Source organism: Bactrocera tryoni, chromosome 5 (genome assembly GCF_016617805.1).
Source record: "Bactrocera tryoni isolate S06 chromosome 5, CSIRO_BtryS06_freeze2, whole genome shotgun sequence".
In the NCBI taxonomy this organism is placed as follows: domain Eukaryota; kingdom Metazoa; phylum Arthropoda; class Insecta; order Diptera; family Tephritidae; genus Bactrocera; species Bactrocera tryoni.
The window spans coordinates 20,014,981-20,026,135 of NC_052503.1; the positions used below are offsets into that span (position 1 = coordinate 20,014,981).

The 11,155-nt window shown below is 36.0% G+C and overlaps 1 protein-coding gene across 3 annotated transcripts in view; it reads left to right on the forward strand.

Annotated features, from left to right (window-relative positions):
- The window catches only part of LOC120777507 (zinc finger protein rotund), a 69,169-nt gene extending 60,915 nt beyond the window's left edge, over positions 1-8,254 (forward strand). For 2 of the 3 annotated variants that reach the window (XM_040108862.1, XM_040108861.1), the window contains exons 4-6: positions 1,048-1,086; positions 2,461-5,314; positions 5,384-8,254. In XM_040108862.1, the coding sequence (XP_039964796.1) occupies positions 1,048-1,086; positions 2,461-5,314; positions 5,384-6,084 (3,594 nt within the window). In that variant the 3' untranslated portion in view covers positions 6,085-8,254. The remainder of the gene's footprint in view (positions 1-1,047; positions 1,087-2,460; positions 5,315-5,383) is intronic. The other variant, XM_040108863.1, reaches the window with a different exon arrangement.
- Positions 8,255-11,155: the final 2,901 nt, after the last annotated feature.

Sequence of the window (11,155 nt, forward strand, 5' to 3'; positions counted from 1 at the left end):
TTAAAAAATAATTTTGTTAAGTTAATTTATTTTTAATTTTTGTAATTAATCAATATAATTACAATAAAACAAATTTTGTTTAATACCTCACAAAAATATTTTGAAGCAATTAAAATTTAATTCATTAAATTAATTTATAATTAATTTTAATTTGTTTAAAATTTTTTGTATTTAATCAATAAAATTTAAAAGTAAAAAGAAATATTAAGGCTTAAAAAAATATGTTTTTTGGGAAACAAATTTTAATTAATTTAATTAACTTAATTAATTTTAAATAAAATTAAAAAAATGTATTAATTTATAATATCATAATTTTTTAAAATTTAATTTCCATTTTTTAAAACTTTTTTTTCGTTTTTATAATTATTAATTATAATTAAATAATTACAATGAAGCTTTTTACTTCAAAATATTTGTATGATCTAAGACTTTTCGAAATATTTTTTTTTTTTGATAAAATCATCTAATCGATTTCATTTCTAAAAAAATGCTGCTTTTGTTGCATACTTTTAAGCGCGCCATGCATAAAATTTTCAAGCTTTTATAGGCAAAGCATATTAAGTTTTTTTTTTCAAAATGAATTATTGTTTACTTAACCTAAAATTCAGCAAAGCAACCATAAAACCATCGCAAACTCAAGCCAACATACCTGAAACCATTTTTAACTTACTACCAATTCATCAAGCCATCAAACCATCCATCATACCACACTATAAATTAACCAATCTTGACTTCTATAATTTTCAATATGCTTACTTATATTATCAAAAGAACTATAATTTGTATAAAAATTATAAAATTTCTAACCGTTAACCAAAACCAAACTTTTTCCATTTTATTTCATGTACATATATATTTATAAATATATTCCTACCACCAAAACTACCATCACCAACTTAACAAACAAAAATCAAATAACAACAACTCTACCAATCATCTACAAATTCGACATAACCTAAAAATCGAACCAAACAAAAACGAAATTCTAAAACGCATACGTATTTGAAAAATGAAAAAAATAAAATTACAAAAATTCGAAATAATCAGGTGCAGGAAACACGCCACATAACCTACGGGAACATTAAGGTACTATTTTATGCTTTTTAACAACTTTTTTTACCGCTAACTCTTAAACGTTAAGTACAACTACTTTCGACGTTCAACACTCTTGCTCACTGTCGCTCTCTCGCTCTATCTCTCTCTATATATATTGTTATAGCTCTATCTCTCTCTATTTCCCTCTTTGACATTCTCTTATAACTGTAATATTTTGGTTCTAGTATTTTAACTTTATATTTTGGAGTTCATGCAGCCTGAGTGTATGCTAATTTATTTACTTAACAACCTTAAGCTGACTACAGATGATTTTTATTGCAAAAGCAATTAATATTATTTTGTTTTTGTATAAGAATATATTGAGAAAATATTTTTTATTAACTAAGTCGGACTTTAAGCGTCTCTTTTGTAGTAAAAATATATTTTCTTGTTTATTGAACCACTGCTTATGCTTTCTAGAAAACACTCCTGGTACTAGAGTTATCATTAATCTGGACCTAGCGTATCCTTGTGTCTCTTATAATCACAAAGAGTATACATTAAAAAAAAATTAAGAAAAATTTATTAATATATGAAATAAAATTTTTTTTTTGTAAATTTCGAGTAAAAAATTCTATGTCAAAATTGTATATGAAATAAAAAAAATTATAAAATTATTAGTAAAACAAATTTTGTTAAAATTTTATAAATTTCAAAGTAAAATTTATGAGAAAAAAAATTATGTTAAAATTTTATAAAATTTCGCGTAAACAATCTGTGCAAGTTTTCACGAACTTAAAGTGTGCTTTCAAAGCACAACGTGTATAATCAACTTTCTGCCGCACTTTAGCATACCTTCAGGCGCATACTCAGCTATTTAATGCTTAAAATTAAAAAAAATTAAACCTATACTAATTTACATTTATTTTATTAATATTATTTTAATTTTTATAAGCAAATTTATTTACTTTTAATTTTTATTTATTAATACTGCCTGTTATTGGTCTTTTACGAATTGGTGTTTCGCTATACATAACTATAAATATATTTTTGAATATGTGTAATTTTCCAATGTTGTTATCGTTGTACACTCTTTTTGCATATAATGTAATACGTTTCATTGTTTTAAATTTTTTTTCTCATTGAAAGCGAACTCTAACGCAACTTTGTAGACTGAACTCTGAACTTTTGTGTCGAAATTTTTCCGAAACCGGCAAAATGGTGCACAACACTGCGGCCTATATGCCAGCAAATAATTGTTTTGTACCATTTCGCACTATATTTTTTGTTGTTGTTTTTCTTACTCAACTAACTCAACTTGTTGACAATATATTTTTGGCTATATCCCATAAGCTAACCAAACTTCCCCAATTTCTTTTCGTTTTCCTCTCTTCCCCTCACATGATTGACGCATTTCGCCAACAGATCTTCAAAGATGACTACTTCTACTATCTGGACGGCTCGGATCGTGCGCAAGCGAATTGGATGCGTTACGTCGCCTCCGCCTACAGTTTGTCGGTGATGAATTTGGTCGCCTGTCAACATCAGGAGAACATCTATTTCTACACCACACGTGACATAATGCCCAACGAAGAGTTGATGGTGTGGTATTGTAAGGATTTTGCACGACGGCTGGGCTACGATGTCGATCCCGAGCGCACGATTTTCGGCGCATGCAAGCAGGCTGTGGACGATGATGAAGACGCCGAGGCCGATGCCGAAGATGAAGATGTAACGAGTAATGCCCCAGCAACGAGCACATTGCTGCTGAGCCATAAAGCGAAATTGCGTTCGAATTCACCGTACTGCATGCCAGCGCCCGAGATACCACCCGAAGTGGCATACAATCACATCACCTACGTGATGGGACTGCCAATGCCACCATTAACGGCGGTGGTGGCGGGCAATGCGACCACCGTTAGTCGACGCTCCATTACGCCCAGTCCATCACCACCCAGTTGCCGTGACGCCAACGCCAGTCATATGCCGCAGCATTTGGTCGGACTGCCACACATACAGCATGCGCAGTCCACGCAGCGGCCGGGCGCACATCAACTTTCGACACAACAACTTCCCGTCACACAGCTGCAACACCACCACCAACAAATGCAACAGCAACAACAACATCAGACGGTGTTGCATCTGAAGCAGGAGCCGGGCGCGACGGTCATTGTGCGCGAACGCTCGCCGGCGAACAGCGAGTGTGGCACGAAGGAGGCGAAGGATGTGGCGGGTTCGCCGTTGCCACACAAAGACACACACTACGAACATCAGCTGACGCCAAACGACGGAAGCGTACGTTCGGTGCGCTCCGATGAGGGCTACCATAGCAACGAGTATCACGAGGATGGACTGACGCCACCCGAGGACTCGAGCGATAGCGAGAGTGAGCACAACTACGTATTGGACTGTTCGAAGAAAGCGATTGCGCCAAAAGAGACTGTCATCACTCATCCGCAGAAAGCGGCCGTGGCTGCAGCTGTGGCCGCGGCAGCCGCTGCGGCAAACAGTAACAGCAACAACAATGCGACTGTTAACAGCAACTGTGCCACAGCCACGTCAGTGACACCCGCAGTGGTCTCGTCCGCTGCCGGCGCTATGGAATGCGTTGGTGGTGGCGATAAGAACGAGTATCGCAAGTTCAAGGTGAAAATGCCGCTGAAATATGAATTCAAGAATAGCAAATGCGCCATTAAGACTGAGGCCATGTGCCACCTAAATAACACAAACAATAACAAACAGAATACCAGTGACGAACTGCCCACAGTTGGTGCCACATCCAGCGAAGATGATTTGCTGGCGGCCAATGAAGCCACACCCGCTTGTACATCCTCAACACAGCTAGACGATGAAGCGATGGATGTGGACCATATGCCTGGTTCAACGACGCAACAACAACACGCTTCAAGCACCGTCATCATGGTGGACCGTAGCCTTAATAAGAGCAACGGTCATGCGACACGTACCATTGTGCCACTGAACAAGGCGTACTATGAAGCTGAGACCACCACACCACCACCACTACCACCCACAGCCACACAATCAGCGTCGACGGCTGGTGTTGCCTACATGCGCTTCACGCCACCCTCCTCCAGCATACTCGAAACCATATTGACGGGTCAGCATCGGCTGGAGGCCGCAGCCGCTGCGGCGGCAGCTTGCCGTCAAGCCAATGCGGCCACACCGCCACCTTCATCACCCACAGAGATGGCTTACTCCTATAAGAAATCGCACCGTTATGGCAATGCAGTCAGTCCTGACTCGAGCTCCAACCTAGCACAGGCGCCTGATATGCATGCAGCAGCGCTGCACGACACCGAAATGCTAATTGCATCGTCCCGTGGCAGTCTGAAGGACGACTGTTCGCCACCGCCAGCACCGGGCCATGATGTGAAATTCTCGCCAGCGCATGTTGCGCACAGCGCCTTCGTCTCGGATGGCCATCAAACGCCGCCATACTCCGCGTACTCACCTTATTCCAGCGGTAGCGTGACTGGTGGCGCGCCAGGTGGCGGTCATCCACTCTCACATATGCCCACATCCACCTTCCACTCGCCGCCACATAGCTCACACTCACCCTTCGAACGTCAATGGGATGGGTCCAGCGGCTCCACACCCAATCTGCACCTACTGCAGTCCAGCTCACAGATGCTAATGAAACCTTTGCGCATTTCACCGCCCAGCAGCCTGAGTCCCGATGGCAATTCGTGTCCGCGCAGCGGCAGTCCACTCAGCCCGAACTCGTTGGCTGCGCGCGGCTACCGTTCACTGCCATATCCGTTGAAGAAGAAAGACGGCAAAATGCACTATGAATGCAATGTGTGTTGTAAGACCTTCGGCCAGTTGAGCAATCTCAAAGTGCATCTGCGCACACATTCCGGCGAGCGGCCGTTCAAATGCAATGTCTGCACGAAGAGTTTCACACAGCTCGCGCATTTGCAGAAGCATCATTTGGTGCATACCGGTGAAAAGCCACATCAGTGCGACATCTGCAAAAAGCGTTTCTCGTCGACATCGAACTTGAAGACCCACCTGCGCTTGCACAGCGGTCAAAAGCCGTACGCTTGCGATCTGTGCCCACAAAAGTTCACACAGTTCGTGCATCTGAAGCTCCACAAGCGCCTGCACACCAACGATCGGCCCTACGTCTGCCAGGGATGCGACAAGAAATACATAAGCGCATCCGGCCTACGCACTCACTGGAAGACAACGAGCTGTAAACCCAACGATCTGGAGGAGGAGCTGGCCATGGCCGCGGCGGCAACCTCAGAGTGTTTAGGTAAGTTTGCGTAGAAAGTGCGCCATGCAATTATTAATGCATAACTTCTTCATTTCTTCCTGCAAACAGATAAATACGTGCCTGAGCCCGACTCGCGCGAGGCCTTCGAGCATATGCAACAACAAATGCATCCACATCTGCGTCACCTGCCACCCAGCAGCGGCGGCGCGTGCAGCCACACCAACGGTGCCGTTCGTCCGACATCGCCACGTCTGATTTCCATCAATCCGCTACATCAACAACAAACACAACAACAGCAATCGCACGCGCATCTGCAGCAGCAGCACGCCGCCATGCTGCAACAGCACGCGGCAGCGGCGGCTGCCCAACATTTATCCGGCGCCGCAACGAATCCCAACGCCGCCGCCAGCATGTTGCTTGGCTCAACCGCGCAACAACAACAACACCACCACAGCTTACAACAGCAGCAGCAACAACACATGCAACAACAACAACAACAGCTGCTGCAGCAGCAACAGCAACAATCCCATCCACTGAAAGCCAGCCTCAAACAGCAAATGCATTTACAACCACCGGGCGCCGCCAACAGCAGTGGCGCTGGCGCGGTCAACTCCCCACCCGGTGTTGCGCCAAACGACGCCTACATGAGCGTCTCGCACGCGCACGCTGCAGCAGCAGCAGCACATGCCGCGGCCGCAGCCGCAGCGGCGGCGGCTCACGCAGCGGCAGCTCATCAGCATGCGCAGAATCAGGAGTCGCGTCCGTCGGTGATCGAATCCAGTCAGCCGATGATCATCGAGTGCACGTAGAGCGCGGTTGGCGGCCACTGAAGTGCTAGCAAAAACAAAAACAGTAACTAATATCAAGGTGAAAAGTTGCGGTTGAGGTGCGCGGGCGAACACGTGACGGTTTGCATAGCAGTTGAGTTGAGCGCTCAATTGCATTGAGTGTAAATGGTATTATCACTCATTGATTTTACCCAAAAGCGCTGACGTAGCTGTGGCAGCTCTGAGCTGGAATGTCTCACAAAACCAAGAAACAAACAACAGTGCAATATGAAAATGTGAAAGCTCACTTCGTGGCGCTTTTGTTAAATGGCGTGCTTTCATTTTCGATTTGTCGGAGATGAGCGCTTTTACACGTAACACAACTGAGCTAAGATGGAAAACTAAAACTTTAATGGTATTATTAATTTAATAGTCGACAACGTCATTTTAATTAATTAGTGATTTTATTGATTGGTCTATGTAGCTATAAATAATTACAAGCAATTAGTTAAAATATACATTTAATCATAAAAAAATTATTTAACTCAAGTTCAAAGTCACTCGCTTCATACAGTTTCGAGTGCATATTAGAGTTCGAGTTGTAGTTGAAATAAAAAAATTTTCATTTCTTGAAAAGATCTCAAAATTGGCAGCCAATTACTTTGCACAAAATATTTTTTATTAAAAAAAAGATGAAACAAAATTCAAAAATATTCAAAACTTCTTTATGTGAACCGAAAGTGGTGTATATAAGTAACCGCGAGTTTTATACGTGGCAAATTATGCATTTTAAATATCAAAATAACAGCAAAAGAAGTAACAAATCTACATAGTATATTTCTAAATTACATTTATAATCAGCATTGTACTAAAATAATATTAACTGAACAAATTTAAATAAGTATGCTAGCGAAAGCGGAGAACTGTTGGAGAAAACAAGTTGCCTTATTTTGATTTAGAACTGCGTGTTTTGCGGTATCATGCTGAACTTCGACAAACTTTGTGTTAGTAAATTGATAAGTGCGGATATTACAACAAAATTGAGTTGTTTTAAAAAATTAGTGAAAGCTTCAAGGATTTAATGCGTGCGTGTAAGCTCTACTGACATGAATGAAAGCATTTTGAGCTGAACTAAAATTATTTGGGCTTTGCTGATAACATTTCGATTTGGAGGAAAAGTTTATATGAAAGCTCTATAGGTTTTTGTTAAGGCTCACTAAGATGTTTTTTTTTAATTTTTTAGATTTTGTTTAAAGCTTCTAATTTAAACAGATTAAAAAAATTACGTGAAAGCTCTATAGGTTTTGTGAAAACTCACTATGATATTTTACAATTTTTTTAGAATTTGTTTAAAGTTTCTAAATTTATTAAAAGCTTAAAAAAATTACACGAAAGCTTAAGAGATTTTGTGAAAGCTTGCGCTAATTTTTTTAATTTTTGGCTTATTCAAATGAAATTATATGGCAGGCCGATACACTTTTGTGAATGCTTACACTAAAATTTTTAAAATCTTACAAATCGCAATGTAGTAAAAACAGTTTTTAAATACTGGGAAGAGTTTTCAACTTTTTTTGAAAGCTTTTACAACTTTTATAATTTAAATTAAGACTTTTACGAATGTTGCTTGGAAGTTGTCGTAATTTTGGATAGTTACAAAGAAAAAAGTTTTAACCACTGAAAGCTTTTGTTTTTATGCAAAAGCGTTTTACAATTTAGTGACAGCTTTTTAAAATCTTGTGAAATTTTTTGCAAACCGATGAAGGATTTTATAAATTTTTCGACAATATAGTAAAATAATTTCTTAATATTTCTTAAATTTTGTTAAAGTTTTTAACGTAGATATATTGTTTGAAAGTTGTAATGACTTTACGATAGCTAAAAATTAAAAAAAAAAAAACTTATTAAGTGAACACTTCCAAAACTCAATGAAAGCTCTTTACAGTTTTTGAAAGCTTTTCTCAATTTTGGCAAAATATTTTACAATCTGTTGCAATAATTTTGCGACAGCTATAAATAAGTAAAACTTAGCAAGTGAAAGCTTCCAATAATTAGTGAAAGCTATTTGCAATTTTGGAAAGCTTTTTAAATTTTTTGAAATTTGTTTACAAACTATTACAACAATTTTGAGATAGCTATAAATTAAAAGAATTAAAAAAATTAAAGCTTTCGAAAATCGATGAAATTTTTTTTTGCAGTTTAGTTAAAGCTTTTTTCAAATTTTGCGAAATATTTTGCAATCTGTTGTAATAATTTCGAAAGCTACAAAATTAGAAAAATTTAGCAAGCGAAAGCTTCGAAAATCAATGAAAGCTCTTTGCAATTTAGTGAAAGTTGCACGCATGCCGCATTGCATCACCCTTTCGAGGCTTGTTTTTCAACATCATCACAAATATGGACTCAGTCAGCTGATGAAGAACATTGCTAAATTAATGAAAAACCATTGAAGAAAAATATTATTACCTAACTCAACACAAAATTTTAATTTATAATTTCCTGTAGTAAAATTTTTTCGAGGTTTGTCTTATCTTAAGCGTGTAGGCATGCAAAAGAGTTTAGTTAATTAGTAAGCGCATTGCATAAACTTAGACTTTACTTTAATATAAATAAATGAGCATAAGTAAATATGTAAAATATGATATAATAGTATAGCAAAATACCACACACACATACATATGTACATAGAACACTGTAATACCAAGTAGACGTAAGCAGTAAGTTTCTAAGCAAAACTTTATATGGAATATTTAGGCATAAGCAAATAGTTATAGTGAACACAGATACACAAACACACATATACACATATACACAGAAAACATACACACACAAACATGTATATAAAAACCATATGCCACGTGCGACGCGTGCAGACGTGATCACGTTAGCAAAACTTAGCTGAAGATCGGTGCTTTTTGAACTGTTTCTATTTGTAAAATTTTATTATATTATATTATTATAAACAAAATGAAAAATGACGAAGAAGAAGAAGAACAAAAAACGAAACAAGTAAAATGTGAAAAATATGAAAATCTTGAATTGAATATTTTTCCAAAAACATAACTGAGCCCAAGTGTTTATAGCTATAATGAGAATGTAAGCGAGATATTTAATATTATTACTGTTAAAACTTACATACAAACATATATGTAATGCTATCAATTAATTAATATTGAAATATGTACTGATACATTTAATTATTATATAGTGAATCGTTTTAAATTTAAGCTTCAAGTGTGCGTGTATAGTGGAACACTGAAAGAAATGTTTGGCTTAGAGCATATACATACATACATACCCATATATACATATATACATGCATAAAAACCCTTACTTATACCAAAACTTTTGAAAACATACTACAAATACAAGAGAAAGTATCAAAAATACTATTTTCCAAATTCTAAAAAAAAAATGTTTGTTTTTGTTTCTTTTCTGGTGCACTTGATGATTTTCGATTGAATTGAAGGTGACATTATTTTGCAGATCTAAACGGCTGGACAAGTTTTGGACAAATTTAAGCTATTACAATTTTTTTTCTAAATCTACTTTTTGGAAAAGCAATTTGAGAATCGATAACACAAAAATCGATATTTAAAATTATCACGAATTGTTTTCTATGGACCAAATTTTAAAATTAGTGCAAACTAATTAAAAAAACAAATAATATCAAAAAGTCGATAGTTTTCCAAAATTCAGAAAATGATATACAAAAACCGTTAACTTGAAATTGCGTAAAAAATATCGATATCGGAAAAGTCGATAGTTTATAAAATTATGCGACCTGTTTATTTCATTATAACTTGGGGAACAGCGGAAAATAGTGAAAAAATTTATAACAAAAAGATGTTGATAATTCGAAAAAATTTCTAAAAATCAATCATGGAAAATCGTTAACTTTCCGAAATTGTGGAAATAATAAAAAACTGATATCAACAAATTCTTTAATAAATATCGATGAAAAAATTGTTTGAAAAAAGTGGATAACAAAAAATATCGATATTAAAAATCGATTACATGATATTTGGGTCCAAAATCCAAAAAATCAATGATGAAAAATCGTTAATTGTAGAAAATTTTGGAAATTTATGCAAAAACCGATTACAAAAAATTCCTTAATAAATATCGACAACGGATAAATTATGGAAAAGTGGATGATAATAAAAATATCGATAGTAAAAGTCGATGATATGATAATTCGTGAATTCTATAACGAAAAATCGATAAATTTTCAAAAATGTGCGGATTAATGTTAAAATCGATAAAAGTTGTTAGAAAAATTAACTTGCGAAATTGAGGAAAATATTGCAAAAAATGTAACACAAAAATAGATAACATAAAGTTCCTAATTCGAGCCAATTTCCAAAATCCAAAAACTTATAAAGAAAATCGATAAATTTTCAAAATTGAACAAATGAATGAATAATTACATAAAATTCCGTAAGAAGTAAAATTGTAATCGATAATTTATAAAACACTACAAATTCTTGGTATAACATGCAAAACTTATTAAATACAATCAATTTCAAAAAATTATAACACAAAACCGATATTTCCAGCATATTTAACGAAAACTTGGTAATTTTTCTAAATTTATCACAATCGATAAATTCGATGCAAATTCGATATCATAAAACTCCACGATAACAACCGATAACATGAGAATTGATTCTTTATAAGATTTTATGAATTATTTTCATATAACTTGGGAAATATCGAAAATGCAAAAATTAATAAATATAAACATCAATTAACATCAATTTTAAAAATTACCACAAAGTTTTTCCAGCAAAATTCAGCAATTCAAAAAACCAAAACGAAAACTTGATAAATTTTCGAAATTTATCATATTAAATCAAAATCTATTGCAAATTGCAAAACTGTTATCGATAATTTTGAAAAATGTACGAAAAATTGTATTATTGCATGCAAATTTGTGCGCCGTAATTTCCGCGTGTATCGATATTTTTGAAAAAATTACAAAATATTGTCCATATTACATTTATTTATGCAATATAAACATACAAATTGACATACAAATTGATAACTTAAAAATATCGTTATTAAAAATCGATTACAATAAATCGCTAATTCGGAAAATTTTTAAGTACATTGATAT